The sequence below is a fragment of the Cryptomeria japonica genome, chromosome 6 (genome assembly GCF_030272615.1).
Source record: "Cryptomeria japonica chromosome 6, Sugi_1.0, whole genome shotgun sequence".
Lineage (NCBI taxonomy): Eukaryota > Viridiplantae > Streptophyta > Pinopsida > Cupressales > Cupressaceae > Cryptomeria > Cryptomeria japonica.
In genome coordinates, this window is record NC_081410.1 from 108,186,835 (window position 1) to 108,212,844 (window position 26,010).

The 26,010-nt window shown below is 35.9% G+C and overlaps 1 protein-coding gene across 1 annotated transcript in view; it reads right to left on the reverse strand.

Annotated features, from left to right (window-relative positions):
* Positions 1-10,284: 10,284 nt before the first annotated feature.
* The window catches only part of LOC131030546 (uncharacterized), a 28,660-nt gene continuing 12,934 nt past the window's right edge, over positions 10,285-26,010 (reverse strand). Inside the window, exons 3-5 of the mRNA XM_057961409.2 lie at positions 11,541-11,823; positions 11,027-11,313; positions 10,285-10,851 (exon numbers count right to left, since the gene is read on the reverse strand). Of these exons, the coding sequence (XP_057817392.1) occupies positions 10,389-10,851; positions 11,027-11,313; positions 11,541-11,823 (1,033 nt within the window). The 3' untranslated portion in view covers positions 10,285-10,388. The remainder of the gene's footprint in view (positions 10,852-11,026; positions 11,314-11,540; positions 11,824-26,010) is intronic.

Genomic DNA, 26,010 nt, shown 5'->3' on the forward strand with positions numbered 1-26,010 from the left:
TGAAACTCTTTCGCTTGAAATTGTCTATGTGCTTGCCAATGTGGCAACTTAACCAATCTTTTAGGGCAATTTTTTTAAAAATTAACTCTAACTTAGTCTAGCTAGGGAAACTTTCATGAAAATATGGAAATACACTTTTGTAGAGCAGGAAGTCTAGAATCCAATAAAAAAAAATTAATTTAAATATTGATTTTTTTAAAATATTGTAAGAACATATTTTATGATCAAACATTTCGCAAAGTAGAAATTAATTTTTTTTTATTAAAATATATTCAAAAAAATTGAAAAATATATAGTATAGTATAGGAGAGAATTTTCCAAAAGAGTATGATTTTTTTTTAAATGATATAAAAATTAGACAAAATTTGATGTTATATGAAAACTATTATATTCTAGTAAGTTTGACTTTAGAAATTATTATGATAAAAATATTCCTCAAAAACTAAAACAATGATTTCACGAACTAAATATTGAAGTTATCATATATGAAAAAAAAAATACGAAAAAATAAAATTATTTTCTATTTTTTGAGGATGTTTTTTTTTATGAGCAAAAGACCATAAATGAAATATTTTTTGGTGATGTTAAGTCAACCTCACTTTTTTCTTATTTTTTTAGCAATTCAAATCCTATTATATTTTTTTTTTCTAATATTACATTAAATTAGGTTAGGAAGCAACTTTCAACCAAAGCTTAATGAATTCTTCCTCTCCCTCGTCATGGGAGTCTTTCTACTTATTGGCTTCCTCTATCATCTTCATCTTTATGAATTTATTTAAGTAACTAAAATTTGGAGAAATTTGTTTGGGGGATTTATAAAAAATGTATGCTAAGAATGATTTATATTTATTTCAAAGGTTGACCTTCTTTTTATTGTTTAAAATGGTTTTTATTTTTCGGACATCATTTGTTTGTACTTAGGAAGTGCCATTATGAGTTATAAGCTCTTTGTGATTATTTTTTTTAACATTATTAATTGGTATTCATATTTGTGAGTCTTTTTATAAAAGGTTGTTCAATTACTATTATATTTAGAGAGCTTGATTGCTACATGAATGTGTGTGTTTTCTATTATTCATATAAGAATTTGTGATCACAAAAAGAAATCTGTTTTACCAATTTTTTTTATAATAGATCAAGACTTTGTGACCTTCACGAATAAATCTATCTCACTAAATTTTATGAGCTCCACAATCTAGTAAATTGTTATGCTCTAAAAGTTTGCTTGTTATATGAATATGTGAGTGATTGTTTATACTCAATACAAGAATTTGTGACATCTACAAATAAAATCTAATATTACCAAATTTTTCACATTGGATAAGGTTGCAGATTAGTTAAATGTTTGAACAAACTGATTGATTATTTATCAAGATTCAAGGAAAACATTGGCTTAATATTTTGCAAATGGGCTAACAAGTGACCTAATTTATCAAGATTCAAAAGAACAATATTTACTAAAAGTTAATCAAATAGGCTAACAATCTAAGTGAATCTAATTGTAGGAAAACCTTATTGCTAAGCATGCTTAATCTAAAAGAATCTTAGGTTGAGTGACCTACTAGTAAGAATTTATATTTGAGCATCAACTAGATTTAATTAGTCAAAAGTAGATCATTCATAATCATAAGAGATATGTTCTTGTGAATCACTCCTAATGAAATATGAATCAACCCAAGATTAAATTAAAATTGTTTACATTATGTAAAACACACATACATAAAAATATTAAATATTTTATCAAATACAATTGTGGAAAATGATGTTTTTTTATTATAAAAGCAACAAAACAAGGTGCTAAGATAATGATGTTATAATAAAGAAGAACCAAGGAAAAAACCGATTCTAATCAAATTAATTGTTTTTAAAGTCTAAAAAGCTACTTCAAACCATACAAACCGGCCAACAAGTCATTTACAATTAAGATTTTTGTAGTGCTAGAGTGATTGCCAAGACACACTAACTACATTCCACTAGCACAAAAATCATAGAAATCATAGAATTAATAGAAAAGAATTTGACTCTTCTTTTAATGCATAAGTTTTTGTTGAAGTGTTAAAAATTCATTCATCAAGATTTTAATTTTTTATATATTGTTTTAATATAAAATTTTAACTAGGTATAATTTGGATTTATATTTATGTATGTGGATCTAATCTCCAATGTAAATTTGAATTGAAGTATGTGAATTTGAACTAATAGGAGGTTTCCTAATGTAATTCACTCACATTAAACTATGATGTTGAGTTGTTATAATTATAAATGGTGTATAAACACCTTTAGAGAATCTTTTGGATTGTGAGGATCACATTATTCTTAATTAGGCCCTTGGTAGGGCCAAATTTATGGCTCCAAGCTAAAGGTTCAAAGACATCAAACAAGAGTACAACAAACCTAGGATGATATGCCTTATAGTTCTTCTATACTATTCTCTACCAAATTATTGCATAATCTTTAGGTTGTCCTTGATCATTCTCAAATGAGAGTATGAATGTATTTATATGTATGAATAAGAACACAATTTAAAGTTTGCTAATTAAACTCATAATGGCTAGTGAAAAGGTAAATAGGACACAAATTTGATAGAAGTAAAGAGTTCAAATATGTGCCTATGAAAATAGGCTAGATATAATATGAAGCTATGGATCTAATCTAAGATAAAGAACAATCTAACATCACCACTTTTGCCACTTTTGACATTGTACTAGGCTCTTTCTAAGCACATACTCGTCATATTAACCCTAATTAATTAAATATGTCTATTCAATTACCTATGGCTTATCTTCTAGCATTTCCTCTATCTTCCAATTAATTTAATTAAATAAACATTCTACATGCATCTCCTCTAATTGATTAAATAATCTAATTATTTGATTAATTAGACCAAATCCCTAAATCCTATTCTAATCTCCCATTAGCCCAAATCTCCTCATCTTCTCCATATTTATGTAATAAAACTAACTTCCTACATGGGTCTCCTCCAATTGATTAAATAATCTAACTATTTGATTAATTAGACCAAATGCCTAATTACTAGTCTAATCTCCCATTTAATTGGATAATCACGTCACATTCATAATTTAAAATTAAAATGTATTCAAGTCATCAATAAATTTTTTAAGTCATCTATAATTCACATCACATTCGTAAAGAAGCAGATGGACGCAAAGAGATTTTTAAATAAAAACCCTTTAAGTTGAATAAGGTCAATGATGCAATGCTGAAGTAAAAAAGAAAATTAAAGTAATTAGTATTTCAAATTTCAAAGAATTTTGAATTTTGATTATAAAGGTAATGTGAAAAGGACTTTTGAGGTAAACAATGCATTTTCAAGATGGGTTGGAAGCTAACAGTAATAAAAAAGACAAATGGTTTTATTCAAAATTAGGTCATCATTTTCTTGTCTTCAATCTTCAATGATTGCTTGCTAGGGGTTGGTTCAAATAATCCTTTAAGGTAGGCTTTTTTAATTCGGATGATCATTTATTTCGTGGTGGGTGGATTTTCTTTTCATGCAAAAGCTTTTTCTTGGTATTTGTTCTCATTATTCAGTCATTTAATTTGTCCTTTCACTCCCTCCTTTCTAGTGGAGATAACTTGTTATCAATTATCTTAGCGAGGGATGTTTTGACTGTTTAGAGCGAATTATTTAGTTCTACTGATGAGAATAGAGAATCAAATTGTCTAGTGGATGGCTAACTTGACAAGAGTTGGCAAAGATGTAATTAGTTGCCGATAAAGTTGGCAGAGCTTTCTCTCCAAGAAATAGCATTAAATTGACTTGGCGGATGGAGCAAAGGGCATCCTTTTTCTTGGATTCATGAAACTTCCATCTCCAACAAGCTTTCTAATTATTCTTTTCACCACTCTTCTTCCCATTTTCTGTATTGTCTTGTAGTCGTGATCTAAGCTAGTTCTCTTTTCAAGTTTTTTGGTAATTGTAGGTTTTGCTTAGGTGCTATGGCTATGGATTCCCCCTTTGTTTGAACTTTGAAGTCTTCAAAGTGGGAAATGGCATTTCTACGACAAATCAGTGAAAAAAGGATGCAGGAGGTCTTGTTGAATTATCATTTTGTCATCTCCAGGGTGGTAAAGTTGATTTTGGGCGACCTTTTTTATGAGAACTAACCACAAATATATGGTGAATACAAAAATTCATGTGGTCTCTCTTGCAACTCTACTTCATTTTGGACTTTCCAAGAGAAAATCTAAGATATTATGCAGGAAAGTGTTCAAATCTGACTTATTGGGGGGCCTAGATCAAGTTCTGTGGAACATTGATGAAGATTTGACAATCCCATTGCCAATAGATTTCGAGGTGACATTCAAAAATGGGAAAAACCTACCAAGGTTCCCTATCCTATATATTAAGGACATGAGTACTTTCAACTACAGAAGGTTTACTATTGAGAAGAATGCCAATTTCCTATGGGCTCTCTTCAAACAGACGAAAATTGAAAGTGAAGATTGGATTGCAAAATTTCTTGATTTCCATGGGTTCTCAGAGTTTGCTTCAGAGGAGCATATAACTAATTGGGTGGAAGAGCTCTGAGAGATCTAGGCATACAGTGGAGATGAGCCAGGCCAAGTGATTGAATGCTTCCCCAAGCCGAAGCAGATTGAATGGGGTAGTCATGTTTATGTTACCCTAATCAGTTTTGTGAATGAACCATCTCTCATTCCAAGTTCCCCTTCTTTGATTGGTTAACTTCTTATGCAGCACTTTCAGTATTCCTTGATCTTTTGCGGTAGCTCGTTTATTAGTCTGCTAGTAGTTTTTAACTCTTATCTAAGGTCATTTTCCTTTCCAGAAAATGAATTTTAGTGTTTCTGGCTCTGTCCTTTATTGTCCTTGGGCATTTTGTAATTATTTTTTGATCTCGTCTTGGATTTGCAAACTTCAAACTCTTAATTATATTATGTATATCTCGTTTATATTAATATATAAATATATTGGCTAATGCCCTTTACTGATCAAGTTAATACACACAATATTGCAAACCATAATAATCATCCATTCAAATTCATCAAATAAGCAATTATAGGCATATATGTATTATATTTAGATACATTAGATAGGCATATTAAAAGTGTTCATACGAAGGCTTAATAGCGTGATAAGTCAAACTATAACTAAAGCCTATTATGCAACTTATAAAAAGTGGACAAAACATAAGCCTATCATCCCCCCAACTTAACTTCCTGCTTGTCCCAAAGCAAGTCCCAGTGATTGATTATGTGCAAGAGTCATTTCCTTGAAATCTACATGGGCAACAACACCTAGATTTTGTGCTAATGTATTCCAATAGAACCCATTAGATCGTGAAATCCAACACCATCTTGGTTCTTCAGCTTCCTCATTGTACTAGTCAATCCCTCTCTAGTTTGGTATAGGCCATAAAAGTAGTGGAGGCTGGAAAAGGAGTGACATCCATTTCAAATTTTGTGCTTTGTCTAGATCCATGCACTTCCTTGCACTTCAAATGGTTGCATGGTCATTGTATAAAGAATAGAGCTCTTTCTTCTTCAAATCATCTATGAGTTCTTGCCACATAGACTTCAGCCCTAGGTGCTAATATCTACTACTGGACAACAAGTTGATTGGTGAGTAACACCCAATCATTGATGATAGTATTTGCATCATTAGATTCTGCTCTGAGATACAAGTTGGTTGTTCTTGCAACTTCTTTGTAAGTAACCATTTGTCTACCCATGTTTTCCTCATGCTTCATACAAAACAAAAGGTCCTTAACTGAATATCCCCAACATATAGGAGGGGATTCCAATTAGTATTGTACGGTACAAGAAAGTTGTGAAAATAAAACTCACTTAATGTGTTTTGTAATTCTATGGTGGATGATTGAAAAGGATGAAAGAATTCCTTGGAAGAAACAAGAGAGTAAGGAAAATCTAAATACAACTGCACAAAATGAAAAGTGGGCAACTATATAAGAAATAATGTATATACTTGTGTTGGGGGTTGACGGTTGATAAATTGAGGAACCATAGAAGCCATGGTATCCACCTTACCTTTCAATCTAGCAACCTCTATCTCTTTCTTTTGTAACTTCTTTTATGTTGTTGTTTGTAACCATTCTTTTTTTCTTCCATCAATTTCTTCTCATGCAACTGCAATTGTTTAACTTGTTTCCATAATTTCGATACAAAATATGGCCAAGATAGTGTTGAAGAGATATGAGGCACTTAGGTATAGGTGGTAGTTTCCACAAATTTTGTAGAGTCTTGACTCAAAATTGTGTCAATTACAACCTCTGACTCCTTGCACACATAAAGCCATTTCGCTAAATGTTCACTAAATGTTGTGAACTCCACAATCTAGTAAATTATTATGCTCTAAGACTTTGCTCCTTATGTGAATATGTGAGTGATTGTTTATACTCATACAAGAATTTGTGACCTCTACAAAGAAAATCTAATATTATTGATGTTTTCACAGTGGATAATGTTGCAGATAATGTTGCAAACTAGTAAAATGTTTCAGCAAATTGTTTGATAATTTATCAAAATTCAAGGACAACATTTGCTTAAATTTTGCAAATGGGCTAATAAGTAAACTAATTTATCAAGATTCAAAAGTACAACATATATGGAAGGTTAATCAAATGGACTAACAAGTTAAGTGAATTTAATTGTAAGAAAACCTCATTGTTAAGTGTTTAGCCTAAAAGAATCTTAGGTCGGGTGCCCTACTAGAATGGATTCATATTTGGGAAACGCCTAGATTTAATGAGTGTTAAGTAGATCATTCATAATTATAAGAAATGCGTTGTGAACCACTCCTCATTACATATGGATCAATCAAAGATTACATTAAAATTGCATATTTGAATCTCACTCAATTTGATACATTATGTAAACAACATATATTAAAACATTAAATATTTTACCAAATACTATCCTTAATAATGATGTTATAATAAAGAACAACTAAGGAAAAAATAAAATTGATTCCAATCAAATTAATTATTTTTTAAAGTTTAAACCATAGAAATCGACCAAGAAGTCATTTACAATTAAGATTTTTGGAGTCCTAGATGTAACATTAAAGCGACTACCAAGGTGCACAAAATACATTCCACACAAATTCAGCACTAGACTATATGCACCTATTTTAGATGCACCAATTGTGACTCTACATTAGGTACATTTGTAGCCAAGACACACTAATTACATTACACACACAAATTCAGCACTAGACTATATGCACTTATTTTGGACACACCAATTATGATTGCATAAATTTCAACTCTACATTAGGTACATATTTTATAAATGGAATTGGCTAACTTTAAAAGAAGGAAAATATTAAAGAATATTTTTCAAATTTAGAACTGAAATTGAAAAACTTAAAATGTAGATGCCATCTTTCCTAGATCTAAAACATGCCTTCCCTTACTATTTTTGAGGTATAGAAGTCATACTCGCCAAAAAAAATTAAATAGGGGAAAGGAACGAGTACTTGAGCGTGTTCTAATAGTTGTGATAGTAGTTGTTGATTTGATACTCATACTTGTTTATTTAAGACAGATACTTATTGATTTAATGTCCGATATTTTTAATCATTGCACCAATAGTTATGACTTTAAAGTTGTTATTGCCAACGATGACTATCCATAGTTGTTAAAAGCAACCAATCATATTAAGCCACATCAGTTGCACAACTATTGGTCTCCCTTTTCACAACCATTGGTCACATCTTTTTTTTGGCTGTTTTGGACACCTTGGCTAAAAGTATGTTGATGTGGCATCATATTTGATGATGTGGCCTTGAAACCTTAGTTATAAGCAGGGGACTTGCCAAGTAAGTTGGTGTTAAAAATTGAGAGTGATTTGAAATTTCCATAGGATTTTGAGAAGCGGGAAGTTAGGGTACTCAACTATTGAGGACTCTCCCCTAAAATAAACACATTTTTTTAAGATTGCAATTTTGTCCTGCAGAGTTCACAGTCTCTAAACTATTCTAAGATTATCAAAGCACTTTTGGAAAAAGTGATTATATCACGACTACAACTTTTGTTTTAACAAAGGCAATAATAATATCTTTAGCGTTATTTTACACTGCATACCTTGCAGCATGTCTATCAAACACCTCCTAAGGCTAAAATTTAAAACATACAGAGAATTATCTCCTGATATTTTCTTGTGTAACTCCCAAAAGTGCAATCAATTGAACATGCGAAAAAGAATGAATGAATCTGAACTTCAGTTGAAAGGCTATTAAAGGAGTACAATAAAAATTGCCTTGAGGAAAACTTAAAACTAGATTAATATCAACTTATATTACAGATATGTGAAAGACTACCAAACCTTTTTCAGGGACTAGAATTTACCCCAACCCCCTGCAAGAAATTGCACTACCATTAAATCTCATCTATATAAGAAATATGGTTGAATTTTATCGAAACCTAAAAAAATTACACAGAATAATAAGCTTCTCTTATTCATCTTCGTTCAACACATCACACATAATATTATAACCAACCCCACTAACAACAATATTAAGTTGTTGAGAGACAACTTAATATTTATGACACTTATAATACCAATTTAAACAACCATGTGAACACTAACATTACATTTTCCCAACATTCCCCCCCTTAGTGTGAACATGGTAGAAAAACATTCACACTCTTTTGCAGTATGCTCACCCTTGTGGCATGTCCAACTATGTGACTCATGACCTTGATCCAAAAGAAAGGCTCTCTCCTCCCATGGTTTTAAACCACAAACCTTGACATGAATAGGAACCGCCACTCATCTGTTCACTTCGTGTGGTTTTCTGGATCCTCCCACAAACCCTTTCAAGATCCATGAATTGACTTACTCTAGTGCTTTTGTTTGCCACTATGCTTGCACATAAGGGAAGTTACATAGAAATCACCATGCATATCACAAATGAGAATGGAACATTGGTTATATTCCCCCCACAATGTATGTGAAATTCCACTTATTCACACAAGCAGGAACACTGAAAAACAAAACATATCATATTGCATACTAGAAAATAAAGTGCCACCAAAGTTGATAAGCGGCCCTGTCGTTAGTAACTGACAAGAGGACGCTGAGTGTCCTCCGGCCTATGGCGCCGCCAACTTCTGGTAATTTACAACTTAATTTACAACTTAATTAGCAAATTTATCTTTGAGGCTCAAAGTTACAATGTGAGAACATTAATTCAGACTCATTTTTTAACTGTGCAGTTTCTACAAACTCTTCATTTATAAGATCTACTAAAGAATCATATTAACCAATAGAAACTACACTTTAGGTGCTTATCTTCACCAACACTTTCAAGGATCAATCTGCAAACTACGTCCTCTCCAACTACAGACAGACCCACTCCAATTGTTGCGGACAAAGAGGAAATCTTAATCCACGACAGGCTGTTTGGGAATAGGAAGCTCAGCCAACTCGCATGAAACATAAATTTAGCGAACAACAAAGTGGCCGCCAACAATGAGCCCGATTCTAAATTTGCCAGTGATGTGAATTCAAGCAAGTAAAAGAAAACAGATTGTGTATGGGTCGCCAATAACAAAGCATGACCTGTACCTCGTCAGCAAACTCACGGTTTGGAAAATAAAGTCAGCAAACGCCTCAATCATGATCTGCAAGAAAGAGATCGATCCAACAAAACATTGCTTCAACAGAAAGGACACGACAGCCAAATTCCTCAATGCAATGAGCACGGCAATGTGGATCGTGGCAAATTCGTTGATATTGGAATAAATCAATGAAGGATCGGTTTCGATCCAGGTATGAGCCGATGCGGAAGAAGATCCTCCAAACAAACCAACAGAGTTGCCTATCACCCAATGAACAAATTGTTCACATAGGCAGCGAAGTGGAATACGTGCCGGTAGAAGGATATCCCAGCAGAAAACTCAAGAAAAATGCAGATAAATGGAAACTGAAATCAATCACAAAGACGGCTCCTGCAGGCAGTGATCAGGGCATAACAACCATAGAGCCTCGGCCAGAAACAAAAGACTTGAGCCAATAAGAATTGCTCTCAACAATAAATTGCGCCCAGACCAAATTGGGCCGCCACACAATGCCCTCGGCAACTGATAACCACTGAAGGAAAGATGTGGTACAATATTTACGGTACTCAATAATCCAATATTTCCTCCTCATCGTTAAATAATTGGTGCATAAGATAACTCTAATGATATAAGAATCAACTCATGATAGGCACAGAAACGATCAAGCTCTGATACCATATAAGAAATATGGTTGAAGTTTATCGAAATCTAAAAAAAATTACACAGAATAATAGGCTTCTCTTATTCATCTTCGTTCAAAACATTATACATAATATTATAACCAACCCCACTAACAACAATATTAAGTTGTTTCTCAACAACTTATATTATTAACATATATAATACCAATTTAAACAACCATGTTAACACTAACATTACATTTTCCCAACAATCTAACCCATCTTTGATTGAACTAAAGACAACCTCCCAAAGCCACAAGTCAACTGCAAGGATCAAAGAGAAGATCAGCAATGCTAGGGTCTGGTATCTATTGAGTTGCCAGCCAATTGTCTTGACAATTCCAGTCAAGAAAGGAGGAAGCTGTGTCTGATCACTCGTCTTCTGATTTTTCAATGACCATGCAGTTTTCCAGGATATCTGGGTAGGTAAAAGGCCAAATTCTGTCCGCAAACGTTCATCCATGTCTGGCATATGCCCACTTCCATATAGTATTGCTATTTTCTGGCAGCCATCATTCATCGCTGCTCGCAACTCTTCCATTACAACTTTGTTCCTTTCCCCAATGATGACAGAATTCTTCACCCACTCAGATTTTTCTTCAAACCTTCAAAATGTATTACAGAATTACTAAAGCCTTCGCAATTTATTCAATTCTTTTTATAGCAAAAACAAAAGAAAAAACTAGCGATAAAACAGTTGAAAATTCTGCAGGAATAAACTAGAAACATTTTTCAGATCATTCCGCTTATACAAACTGAGGTAAGGAACCTGGTACATACTCTGAAGTTATCTCTTTTGCCAAAAACAGTTTCACGGCAGTTGCCAAATCAAGGTGAAATAAAGCTTTCATCTCTGGAGATCTACCAATTGGTGAAGATGAAAATCCCCAAACGCTTTCTATTAGAAACAACCCCGCCAGTGGCATAGGAAAAAAACGTGCCACCCACAACAGCTTTGATTTCCATGGATCAAGATCTTCTCGTTCAAAAGTAGACTTTGTAATCTCCTTACTAGAAATGGCACTCGTTTCCCTTGCAATTATGAACAAGTTCTCACCTCTTTCACGCTGCAGATAGAAATACAACAAAAGAAATAATAGTAAGCCACATTTTTCCAACATCCTTGATTGCTGTCATGATCCAAATAGCATTTATAGCTATCGCCACATTGTGCCTTGGCCCTTCATTATTTGAGTATTGAGCAAAAAGACAAGACTATATGGCTAGGAGAAGTAGACAAAGAACTCATGGAAAACTTTAGTTGTAAACACACTTCGAGAGAGCGAAATATTACCTGCATCAGCTTGTATGTGTGATAATCAAGATCTGCATGATACCAATTATCCCTCCAAAAATCTAGACATTCGTACTGAAAATGTAAACCAAGGCTAGATATCATTGAATGCTCAATAAATCCTATAATATTGAACTCTTGATAGCGGACTCCTGGTAACCTTTTAGGTGGTATCCAACGTGTTCTTGGATTTCTATTTGATTGCTTAGGGTCCTTATCTGTAATCATTTCATATAGGACCCTGTCATAGTTTGCAAGTTCTTGCTGAAGGTCTGCAAAATACCTGAAAATCAACTAACAGGTGTAAATATCCTCTAAACGAAGACAACTTGCAAATAAGGTCAAAGTTGATGGATAAACAAACCATCAAATTCAGCCGGCAAAGTTAACATTTTTATGTCTTTTGCTAAATGAATTTTGTAGAGTATAAAATTTTCTCATTTTATGGAATGCTATGGACTGCAAACTGAAAATGCAGAGGAACACACCAAGTTTTGTATTAAAATTTTATATTATGCACAAGCAAAAGGAGATTGAGTACTTGCAAAATAAAAATGGAGAAACAAAGAGGGTCAAAAGAGGAAATGGTTGATGGAAGCGGTTGGTGGTAATCAAATTACATCTAGAGAAATGGAATGGGGATAAAAAAACCTAAGCACACCAAAAGATGCAGAAACCAGCAAACCACAGCTTTCAAAATGATCAAACTCAAAGAACACCACTATTAGTGATTGAGAACTAATCAATACAATCAGATGTAAGATTTCTAACTGGAATGGAAAAGCTCTAATTGGAAAATTTGAAGTTGCTATAGAAATAAGACAGTTCACAGAAGGGTTGCCAAAAGAATGCCTTCAATTTTAAAGAATTTAGGGCTATAGTTCCAAATTTTCATCCACAAAAAGAAAATATAGGAAAATAATGTATGGATTAGTCATTAGATTATTTGGATTGGCATCGGAATTGTTAAATCACTTACTTTCTGGCAACATGGGAAATTTTATTCCTGAGTTAGCTTAACTAATGTCACTATGAAAAAAACTCCTAAGCATCTATTGCACAGATACATGTTATAATAAATCTCTCCAAACTTTATGAAAAAACCCATAAACATCTATGCACAGATACTATATTAAAATAGATCTCGCCAAACTTCATTCAACAACAATTAAGCTTTTACGTACTTCAGAACCTGACATCAAATACTAGATTGTAGATTTTTGCCCTTAATGTGGTGCCATCTATCCCATGTGTTGGCACTATTTTCTGTATGCCAATTTGATGTGCTTTTATGCACTGGTAGACCCTATATAGACAACCGATCAGAAATGATTTCACTAGGGATTCATGTGTGGGGTTGTTAGCAAATAATTTTGTCACTATGCTTTCCTCATCAATTTGCCCAATGGATAGTGACAAAACCTTGCAACATTGGATAAACCATCATGAAAAGGATGATCTTCCTCTGCTTTCAAAGAGGAGCAGCTCCCTCAAATGTTAATTTTTATATTTAAAATAATCCCTCCTCTCCAAGAAATAAAAAATTGCAGCCAAAATAAAATATGAACATTTATAAATAGCACAAAGTCTATTAATAATCTTAGTATTATAGATAATGAGGAAAATGAAATAAATACTTGCCAATAGAAAATATATGTAAATACTGACAACACAAAGTCTGTCAATAATTTTATAAATCTTCAAATAAATATTTGCAAATATTGATAAAGCACAATTTATCAATATCCCTCCATAATGGTGACACACAGCCCACTCTTACTCAGAACAGCACAAAGTCTATTTGAGAATAAAATTCATGGGGAAAGAAAATAATTTTGACAGAGTATAAATCTCAACTGTGAATATAGCATAAAATTGGTTACAAGGCTTTTTCTGTAGAGAAGATAATCCTCTTTACAATAAATTTTTTCCCATTTAAAAAATTCACCCACACATGAAATAGTTGGATAACTACCCGTAACTTCCTTTTACCCAACTTTCCTTTTCAATAATTTTATCTTCCAATATTAATTTCCCCCCTTGTACGTCTTCTCACTTTTGTGGACATTTTACATATAATAATTAAATCTTGAAAGAATTAATTCACCTAGAAGATAATAACTATGTGACTTGATTTTACCCACATACAACTTGACATTCAATTACTTTGCATAATATTATAATTATTAAATTTTAAAAGAATTAAATATAAATGCCAATGCAAAACAATTTATGAAATTATATCCATGGGAGGGTTACCTAGGATTTGCTAAAATTTGAAGGTAACATTGGCTCTGATTGGGGACTGCATTCTTTGAAAAAATATGAATGGAGAGAACTTCAGAATCTCTGGGACACTCCAATGCCTTATCCATTGAGCTACAAAGTCATTGTTCAATGCATCCTCATGTTAGTTTGATGGATGTGGCAAGAAACTTCATTGACCTCTTGCAGCATCACCTATAAAAATACTTTTCACACCTGGCATTATTGACATAGTAGTGAGTATAAGGATAACCTCTTTCTGTAATTTAGGCTTTGCAACAAGCACTTCCAATTGATAAAGTTCCTCGTATCCGCATCTGAATGCTTCTTTGAAGTGGTTATGTAACTCAGCTGTCATGCTTTATTGGAAATCTTTGAATCTCTGCAATGAGACCACATTTCTTTGATTCATTTTCAATTCTACAGAATATAAATGGTCTAACTCGACTTCGCCTTGGAGTATCATCTTCACTATGATATCCAATGTACCTTGGATCCACCATTACCATATCCATATCTTCAATCGCCTTTGCCTTATCTTCTAATCATACCAGACCTGGAGCTTAAAATGGTACTAGCAATGGCATGGACATTGGTCTCATTTATTCATGATACTTTGTGTGCAAGCCTCTCAATCATATCTTTCAATTCTTTTGATTGGATTTTCATATTCAACATTTGAACTTCGGTGGGATAAAAAGCTTGTCTTCGAGCTTTTCCTATAAAACTCTACAACCATATATGTCTATGCATTTGATGGTGATAGAAAATCTGGGACATTTACACTTCTGTCCATGTGTTTCTACATTGCTCGTTGGATTCCTCTGCCACTTATGCCACAGTGATGATTATAGGTGAAAGAAGCCAGGCATTCTTCATACCTATGCTTTCTGGAAAAGATTAACAAGTCTCATATCGTTGTCATTCCCAAGAAGAGGATAATCTTCAAGAAGTCATTCTCTATACAAAAGTTATTTTAATGATGCTTCAATCTGTTCAAGAATCTTGCCCCAAGTCTCAAACACGTAATATAAAAAAAATTCGCAACAATTATAATATTGCCAACACATAGCTACAAATATCCAAAAGGAATCTGGAACTCCATTCAAGAAGGAAATTGAATATCAAAGTGACTAACAGAGCACTAAAGCAGCCTGCAAGAACTGCCAAACTGCTTGTAGTGCCCCAATCTGACTAGATCCCATTTACTTCAATCCATGCATCACCATTGGTTGCTCTAACAATTTCGTATGAAACCATCTTCATTCTTTCTATACATGCGGATCATCAAAGAGCCTTCTTATCAATCATTATGTTCCAAACACAGTATTTGTAGCTTGACACTTCGTAGGAGTACCCATAAGAACCTCTCCCTTTTGATTAAAGGCCACTACAAACGGCATTGTTCTTGCACCTTCTGAATTCTTAATTACTTTGGGATTCTTTCCTTCCATGACTGCAACGCATGAATTTGTTGACCCCAAATCAATAACAATAACGTCATTTCCAGTGAGCTTAGAGCCTTTTTTTTATGGGTATCCAAATTTGAAAATTTCCACACATTGCTTGGAGACTCAATATTTAAGATGGCCTTGTTCTCCATTAAGAAAAATCTCTATCTGTCATTCCACTATTACCCACTTAAACTTCTGGGTTGTCTTTGGTTGCCCTCCTTTTGTCACATGAAAGTTTAGTTACTCTTGTCATTTTATGACACCCTTGGTCCATCAGTAAGAACCGATCAAAGATACGATCCATGGACCAGCACTGCCCTAGTTGATCAAGGAGAAAGCAGAAGAATCATGACGTGTGAAGTGTTGCCTTGTTCGGAGGAAGTTCCTCCCTTGGCCTTTTCTTCCTTCCCCGGAACCCCAGACCCCAGAGGTTCCGAGGTTCTTTCCCTTTGCCTTCTCTTGTTCTCCTTATCCAGAACTCCGGAACCCTGAAGTTCCTTCTCTTTGCCTTCTCTCGCTTTTCCTTCTCTGGAACTCCAGAACCCCAAAGTTCTGAAGTTCCTTCCCTTTGCTGCCTCTCCTTTCCTTTCCGGAACTTCGGAACCCCGAGTTTCCGAAGTTCCTCTCCTTCTTTTCCTTTCCCTTGCCTTCTCCGGAACTTCGGAACCCCGAGGTTCCGAAGTTCTCTTCCTTTGCTTCCCTTTCTTCTCTCCAGAACTTCGAAACCTCGGGGTTCCGAAGTTCCTTTCTTTTCTTCTTGCCTTCCTCAGAACTCCGGAACCCCGAGGTTCTGAAGTTCCTTTGCTCAGTTCCGCCTTTTCCGTGCCTTTTTCTCAGTTCCCCGGAACTCCGGAACCTCAAGGTTCCAAAGTTCCTTTCCCTTGCCTTCTCCGGAACTCCGGAACCCCGAGGTTCCAAAGTTCTCTTCCTTTGCTTCCCTTTCTTCTCTTCGGAACCTCAAGCTTCCGAAGTTCCTTCCCTCCTTGCCTTTTCTCTCTAGTTCCCCCGGAACTCCAAAACCCCGAGGTTCCGAAGTTCCTTCCCTCCTTGCCTTTTCTCTCTAGTTCCCCCGAAACTCTGAAACCCCGAGGTTCCAAAGTTCCTTCCTTAGCCCTTTTTTTAGTTCTTAGGAACGGCGGAACCCGGAGGTTCCGAAGTTCCCTGCTGCTCTCCTTCCTCTTCCTCGGAACCTCGAGGTTCCGAAGTTTCTTCCTTGTCTTCCCCATTTCGGGAACCCGAGTTTCCGAAGTCCCCGAACTTCTTTTCGATTGGCGACACTTCCGGATGGTGTGATCGACACTCAAGGCTTTAAATGCTCCGATAGTTTTGGTGACTTGTGCACCTACTTTTGTGGAGCCACAGGGGTGCATTTAATGTTTTTGGCAAGATTTCCATCAAAGGAGGTACGAGGCCATGCTTGTTGTGGTGACTTATGTCATGTTTGCATACTCTGACTTTGGAAGGTCAGTCAATCCACCTTCTCAGGGTTGCCTTTTGTGGATATGGCTAGGTTGCTTGCAAGTACTGAAGTCAAGTGCATGCACTTCTCTACACTCCCAGACTGACATGCAGGGGTCATGATCACTCTTGTAACCATTTTTCTATATAAGGCTTTTAAGCCTCATTGTAAAGGGTTATCTGCCTGCTGCCTTGAGCTTTCTTATGCTCTTTCTCTTCTCTTGAAGAATTGTAATTATTTTTGCATTTCTGCAACTGTAAGTTTGGCCTTTGGCCTTTGAATAAATTGAAATTGCATTCTTGCCTTCCTTCAACTTATGCATGATGTGTATGTTTCCTTACCTTCATCATAAGTGTATGTTTGGTGGCTCTTCTTCCCATATGTGTTGTGTTAACTTGTTTTTCTGAGTGTGACTTGTGGGAATCCTTCTCCCCTCTTGACACTTAGCAAATTCTAACCTCCGTACACGCGTTTGGGTCACTCATACAACTGAAGTTTGTGCATTTCTTGGATATTTCAGTTGATTCCTTGTGCCATTTTGGGTGGGGAGAGGAACAATCTCTTCTTGGTGCATCACCTCCTTTTATTTCAAGCATTTCTCTCTTCCCTTTTCCTCTGCAAGTTGTTAGGATAGGCTTAGGAGTAAGTTTTGAAGTGTTGAGATGGTTCAACACCTGCACCTGGAGTGAGAAGGAAGTTGGCCTTCTCCGGAGATTCAACCCCTTTGCGCAAGTCCCACACTTCAGGGTTGTTTCCATGTTTCACAAGGTTGCTGAGTCGATAGCTCAGTAAGGGTGCAAGCTTTTGTGATAACAGTTTTTGGCACGCCCGGTGGGACTTCATTCGATTTACATGCTAAGGATTCAGTGTTGTTCTTGGCATCTCAGCCTTTAGAGGCAATCATCTTCAAGCACTTGGCAACTCTACTCACAAGACCAGTCTCTTGTAAATGACTTGTTGCTAACTCCGGAACCCTGAGGTCTCCAGGTTCCGAAGTCACTAAGCCTTCTCAACCCCGGAACCCCCAGGTTTCGAAGTTCCTAGGTCCGCTACTTCGGAAACCCCAGGTCTCGAAGTTTCGAAGTGCTCAACTCTAGAATCCCCAGGTTCTGAAGTATCTGCTCACCAGTTCAGTCTGCTTGCTCATGACTTGTTGCAACTCCGGATTTCATGCCCAGAATTCATACAAGGGCATCTTCTAGAGGTAGTTTCCAGTTTAAAGAACTCTTATCTTCAGACTCTAGAAGGCGGAGAGGTAGACCTTCATTATCACCAATTAGGGAGGTCAGGGTTGTAAACACTCCATCTCCCAGGTCTCATTCTACCCCTCCATTTACAAGACCATTACTATCAAGGGCTCCCACCACTCATATCAATAGACCATTGTTTCACGTGGCAAGAAATCAAGTTTTTGTTACATTCAATGGGGGGAGTCCCCTTATTTTGACTCAATGGAATGACATATCAGTGGCTGCGTTGAAGAGTATACCATACTTCACTGGTGAAACAGCCACTACGCCTATTGAGCACATTCAAGACATTGCAAACATCTGCTCCGTCCATAATATCACTCAGGATGATGTTGCTATTAGACTCTTAGCCACATCTTTAATGGGCAAAGCTTTGCAGTGGTATAGAGGGTTGTCGTCTAGCTCATTCACAATTGGGACGAATTGGGGGAGAGGTTGTGCAACCATTTTGAAGACAAAAGTGATCACCTATCACTTGTGGAGCAGTTGACTACGATCAAGAGGGCACCCCACGAGTTCATGGGAGATTTCAATTTTAGATTCCATAAGACATGATATAGAATTCCTGCTCTAGTGAAGCCATCTCCAAATCATGCCATCTTGTATTATCTTAGAGCTCTCAACAGCGATATAGCTGTCATGGTACAATCAATGGGTGGAGCCTCTCTACTGGGCGCATATCACATAGCCATAAGAGCAGAAAATTGTTTGATTCAGGCTGGGAAGATAGCTCCAAGGCCTCCAATGCTTCTCTTCCTAGAAGCTCCTACTCAACAACCCACCTTGGCTCCTATCCCAATGAGCGGTAATGATTATGACACGCATGCATGTTGTATGAGAAGAGTTTCAAATGGTTTTTGGCACGTAGAGATAACGGTTTTTGTCTTGGGAATGAGCAAGTTCATTGCATGTAATGGAAACCGCATGATGAGTTACAGAGTTCGATGAAGCGGTGATCAAGGAGTGATTGAGGTTGTCTTGAATGATGTGCAATGATTGTTATGTAATCCAACGGTGATACTTAACCGATTTGTTTGTAATCTCTATGAGATCTTAGGTTTGTGATGTGTTACTGACCTATTGATTTGTTTTTAATGTCGATGAGTTGTTTTGTTGAAGTGTTGGCAATTTGTAGTTGAGAGTAAGAGAGTGTGGTTGCCGAACCAGATGATGTATCTGCAGTATGTGTAAAGGCAGATAGGAGCATGAAAAGGATCTGAACAAGCAAGTGTAGTGCTATTCAAACAGATCAGCAAATCCCTGTTGTTCTCTAACAATTACAACAGTAAAATCCCCTAACCAGTTAAGCTCTAACAAGCTTAGTGTTATTCAAATCCTCTAACCAGGTGATCCATTAGCTTGGATTCCAAATCCTCTACCGAGGTTACTCCTAACAGGGTATTACTTCTAATAGGGCATTATAGTCAATCCCTTAACCGGGTGGTCCCTAACAGGATCTGTTCTTAACAGGACTTTTTGTAAAGCTTTAACAGGCTAGGCTCCTAATAGGGCAAACTTCAGAAGAGTTCAAAATACTTGTGGGTATTCATCCCCATCTTGGTTTTTCCCATTTGGGTTTCCACGTCAAAAATATTGTGTCAAGTAGTGAATGTTTTTGTGGTTATGTTTACTATGGTTAAATTGCTTAACTGCTAAATCCACTTTGATATGTTATGTTAACCAGCAGCAATCTAAAATATGTTTTAACTACTGTCAGTAAAGTATTTGAATGATTCAGTAAAAAGGTTTTGAGAGTTTCAAAGATTTTTTTTTATTGTTAGTTTGTTATAACAGTCAACCAATTTAACTTGTCAGTAATATTGCATTTGAAGTTCAATGTTTATACCAGCCAGTTTAGAGTTTGCTTTGAGAGGTTGATTTTTGTTTGGTGAAAAGACATTATCAGTTTTCTATCTACTGATTCACCCCCCCTCTCACTAGTTTACCGGATCCTTATTCTTTCGTCATACCATCAGGAGAACAGTACAGATTGCAGTGACAAAGGTAGACAAGCCAAAGGGAGATATTGGTCCCCATGAGTATGAGATTACCACCTTTGACTTGGGGCCAAGCACAAAGACCCAAGTAAAAGAAAACCTGGACAATTTAGTTGCTTCCATGAAAGCAAGACTGGATAGGGAAGTAGGAAAGAAGAATAAGTATAAGAGAGAAGTTGAGCGCCTGAGAGATTACATTCAACATTTGACTACTAGGCCACTTGATCAAGCAAATCCAGAAGCTCTTCCACTTTGGAAGAAGTAGTGACAACCAGAGAGACTAAAGATTGGATAGAAAGTACAAGAAAAGAAGCAGCCATGTTTATGGAAGGAATATCATCAGCATATAAACAAACCTCTTCTTTACTTTCCGGGATCGTGATCATGGCAGAAGCGTGGGCTGATTTCCAGGATATCCAAGATAGAATTATCCCATGCCTTAGAGAGCTAAAAGGAGTCCCACCACAAGAATTGGTAAATGGAAAGATAATTGAAGCAGGGGCTGCCTATGACTTCAATAGTTGGCATTGGACACTGGTCCCACGAAATGAAGTCTTGGAAAAGGTAAAGGTTGATGCTGATAGAATAGAAGAACAGACAAAAGCAATTCTAGACAAGATTTTCCTTATAGTCACAGAGATACTTGGGAAAGAAACTATCTAAGAAAGGGACATGCAGTTGGAGAATCTGAAAGTCATAACACAAGACACCTTCTTTGCCATCATAGGACCAATCTTGAAGAGAAATTTGGCTAAGGCATTGAGCCTCCTGTCCATCAGAGATGCTTTTCGGAAGCAAGAACTAGAATGGGAAATCATTTTTGCCCTATGTGCAGAGGACTTGGAAGGATTAGAATTCAGGATCAACATGTTGCCACATGTCACAATGGAGGAAGTTGACCAAATTGTGTCTAGGTTCATCGAATATCAAAAGAAGGGGGTGCAATCCTAAAAGATAGTATCTTGCGCCACTTGTCTCATTTGCAATTGATCTTGATCTTATTTTGGGAAATTTTGATTAGGGTTAGGTTGTCTTGATCTGGACCGTTGATTTTAGATTGATCTCGACCATTCATTTGTTTTCAGAAACTCTATATAAACTCATTCTCTCATTTCATTTCAGTGTGGAGAGATTTATGAAATTGTTGCTTAGAGGTATTTGAGTAATAAAAGTTCATTATCAGTATTGTCTTGAAATCTTTTTATTGCTAAATGGTTGCATGGTTGCATATTCCCTTCAAAACTTAGATTAAATTTGCTTAAGCTATTTGCTTTGAAGTTGTTAGATGAATGATAGATTTGATAGTATAGATTGGTGAGATTTTGCTCATACTTTCTTTGGATGGATGATTTCCATTCAATGTGTAAAGTTAGCCTGAGCCTTTAATGTGGATGTTTAACTTCTACTTGGAATAATATTGTTCAATTCTTGGTACTATTCGTAAGTGTGAAAATAATAAGCGCGATCCTAAAAGATTGCACATACTTTGCGTAGTTGTCACAAGTGTGGTGAAACAGAGTATCGTTATTAGTCTCACCCAGTCTACACCATCTCTTGAGTTCCTAGAATAATTAGAATTCCTAAACCCTATCCTCTTTTATCCTTTTTTGAAGTCCTAAACCAGAAAATCCAAAAACGTAGAGCATAAATTGTTAAATCTAACTAAGTTCAACTTGAATGATATCAGTTGATAAGCGTAAGTCCCCCTTGAGATTTTCAACATACACTACCCAAGAAGCTATCCCACTAAAGTCGCTTGTTCGCACATATAGACCTTGGAATCACCATATGATCTTCTCACAATCTTAACATAAGCAGTGGTTTTTCAGGAGAGGATAGAGTCACCTTGTGGTATTTTATTCTAATGTTTGGTAGATAATAAAACAGACACCAACAGATACCTCACTAGGTAGACCACCTCATGGTAGTCGACCAATGGTCCCATGAGGACAAGGGGGCTCTAGCTTTCACACCGCTATTGGGCCCAGGGTAGAGGGTCTCTTCTACACTTTATTGTTCCTCCTTACTCGCACTTTCTTATGGTAGAGTTTCGATAAGGAATTAAACAAAAACTATAGTTAAGTTAATGTTCCTATCTCTAAGTATTGAGAATTTAGGCTTAATTGTCTTTCTTATAAGATTCATATTATTAATTATATACATTCCAATGGTTTCGTAACCTATTGTAGGATCTCAGTCAGGTATGCCTCTCGTTCCATTTATTGTTTTACATGAAAATGGTGATTTAGAGCAAAAATTAGGGTTTTTACTAAAAAGGGACATTACAATGGTATCAGAGCAATGATCCTACCTCCCTGTAGCGTAAAAGATGAATGAATAAATCATTCTAGTCTGTAATCTAACAATTGAATATTTGTGTGTATGCTTCGTGCCTACATATATCCAATGTGTATGCTTTGTGTTTTCAAATGTATGCTTTGTGTTTGAACAAGTGTATACTTTGTGTATGATCGGTGTCTTCATGCATTCATATGTACACTTCATGTTTTCACATGCATGCGAAATACAATCTGTAATCCTCTTATGGGAGAGGGCTTGAAGAGTAAGAGATGGGTCACGAGGGGCTCGTAAGTAACCTAAAATCAGGTACTTACAATTGAGGAGTCAAGTCACCCGTTACGTCTTCCCCCCTATCTTGCAAGAGGGAATGCATAAAGATTGATTGTATAAAACCCATCTTGTGTTGTGGGCTTGAGATGCAACGGAGAGGTTGTGAGGGGCTCGTAAGTAACCTTGAAGTGAGTCCTTACAATTGAAGAGTCAAGTAACCTGGTTACATTCTCCCCCCAACTTCACAAGATGGCAAGTGTTTTAGGGAGATGAGGCCTTGATGGGACAGTGAGTAGGAGCCTCCAAGTTGAGCAAGGGGGTTAGAAGCAACCTCCCTTGGCCTTGGTATAGAAACGGCTCCAAGCAATCCCATCCCATCTCTTCCTCCCAAACTCTAACATGCTTATATTATACGATGTAGTTGCTTAATCCTTACAATGGGACATGTATATATGTATATTTGCATGTGCGGTTAATAATGTAATTACAAGTTATCCTTACAAAACTTCACTCATCTAAGTACAAGGTTTCAAAGTCAAGAACCCTCATGACAAAATTTAAGAATGCTTGTGGGCAAGCATTTTCCAAGAGGGGGAGACTGTGATGTCCCCAAACAAGACCCTATCCAATATTGTTAATACTAAGAAAGCACCTTGTATTATCTTTATAAATATGAATAAGGGATAGTGAACAATCTGGATATATGGTCCTAGTCAATAAGACCAAAGTCATAAAGACTTGCAAGCATCCAAGTTCTCATGGTGAAACAACTCTCACACGTACGAAATCGTGACCATTGATCAACTTAACCAATGATAGATACATAACTTCAAGGATTTTTTCCAAACCCATCAGCAAGACAACAATGGTGCACATCATTGGAAGGTATACATATATCTATTCATGAAGTAGCCAAGAGGATCTATAAATTTGGCCAGTTCAGATAATGAGAATGGTAACAGAATCATGTAATACATCTAAACCGATCTGAGTAAGCAAGTCAGCACAATAATCAGACCTGAAATATATCAGCATAACAACTACAAGTTAGCCATCAAGCAATCATCCCTAAATGAAGAAAAGTGAGCATATCAGAGAACTATCATCAATGACAATCTGCATTGCTTATCATTATGAGGAATGGACCAAGAAGTCACAAAGATGTTGGAACACAAATATCACTAGTCATTACACATCAATACCATGAAACCGATTACTATGAAGGCATGATCAGCATGATATGTAAAATAAAGAATAAGTAAAGGAGAACAATAGCTCACACGAAGACCGAAGGTCAAGCTATAAGTCAATCAAAGATCATCGATCTTAGTTGTATCCAACAAAGGTCAACAATACGATATACAGATCAGCATAGTAACAATAATAAAAGATATAATGTATCCATGTACAGCGATCATACAAGAACACCAATTAACAATATCAAACAAGGAAATCAAGTTGACAAATATAAATGGGAGTTTATTGAGCCTTTTTCTGAGCATGCCCATTCGTTTGGAATTATGTAGTGAATCGTGCAATGCAAGGCAAGCACATATAGAACATAATCAAGTGCAACAAAGATGTATTGCCAGCCACGTAAACAATGACCTGGCAGAATCCAAAAGTAACTAAGGCCACACGTAGATGGTAAACAGCAACTTATATTACCAAGTTAAAGGCAAGGATTAGTTGCCGGTAATAATATTAAGTTATCAATAAATGGAAGAGACACGAGTTTTGTGACTAATGACAGCGCTCACAAGTTATAACTAATTGGTATTCTAAGGGACATCAAACATGACTCTTGGAGACATCCCATCCACTTGCAATGTATAAGGTGGTGTCAAACAAATTCAATCAAGCAGGGATTATGAGGAGCTGCGACTGCATACAATCAGCAAATATTTCGGAAATAAGACATCGAAGATCAAAGACCAGTTAACCCCATCGATCAATTACTATGCCTCAGACAACGATGACATGAAGATACACAATTATGGGTGAAGAAGACAATTGATATAGAAACAGAAATTTGAGGTTAGACAGTGGCAACTAGTTATCGATAATAATTTATCGAGCCTAATATAAGTTGGCAACCATGATTAGATGGTAGCATTTGACTAATCACCCAACTAATGATAAGCAAAGAATTGATATTGTTGTGGCATTGATCTAACTAAATCGATAATTAGTGATGGCACAAGGGTAATAACTAATAAAGTATGAGAAAGTGAAAACAAATGATTAAGATGTGTGACTAGTTTCATAATGGGAAGGCACTGTTGCTGGAAGGAAGGGTCAAATGATTTAAAGATACAAGGGACATGACTCTTAAAAAAGAATCTACTCTAAAGAGCATGTCTCTAAGAAATAGAAGGTATATGAAAAGGAGCCTAAAAGGTGAAGAATCTATCTTATTATGACTCTAATCTGAAGGTTCAGTTAAGCAGCAGCACTGTATAACTGTGAGGTATATATCTCAAGTATACCGTAGATCAGAGAAAGTTATCAAGATGAGTCCTATCCTTGAACTATTCTTAAAATTTAAGTTAAATATCATAATAAAATGTCTTCAGTTTGGATAAATTTTGTATTACAGTTCTCAACTTAAGTTGAAATTGTTGTTTCAGGATTTAATTAAGAAAATTCCCAAAAGGGGGCATTACAAGAACAGGCAGTAAAACATCCCCTACTAGGTTTATAAATCTCCACCCTACCATCCAAAATCTCCTATATCTCCTCCTTTAGTTGTTGAGGTATTTGAGTTTGCCATTGTACTACCAATCATTATTTTTTGACTCCCTTTCTTGATACTGATTAAGACTTGAAACATTCAATATTAGAGATATGCCCAATCCTTTCGGTAACTCCATTTCCATTTTCTATATGAAATCTCTCAACAATTCTACAAAGACTAAATTTCTTCATATTCAACTTATTGTATATTCCAAGTGGAAATCTTTTCTTGCTCAAACATACCATCACTTTGTCTCCAATGCAACCTTCCTGTGTCTCCTTTTCTCATCAACCTTTTCCTTATATCTACCATTCATCTTTTCCAAGTGACTCTTTACTTCCACATGAACTTGCTCCATATGTTCTACAAACTCTACTGCTTCTACATTTCTGGTCTTCATTACTGGTTTTTCTTATCGCAAACACATGCCTTGCCATATGCAATCTCAAATGGTGTTTTACCTATATATCAGTCACTGAATTATTGTATGCAAACTCTGCCTATGGTAGAATCATATCCCAATTCTCATATTCTCCCCTACTAAACATCTTAAAAAATCACCTAAACTGATGTTTACAAATCAATCTATGAGTGATATAGTGATTGAATTTCATAAGTCTTCGTCTTCTTCCACAATTTGTTCATGAAAACATTCAACCAATTTTGTGTCCCAATCAAAAACAATACTCTTCAGCAAACCATGCAACCTCACAACTTTCTTAAAAAACTAGTCAGTT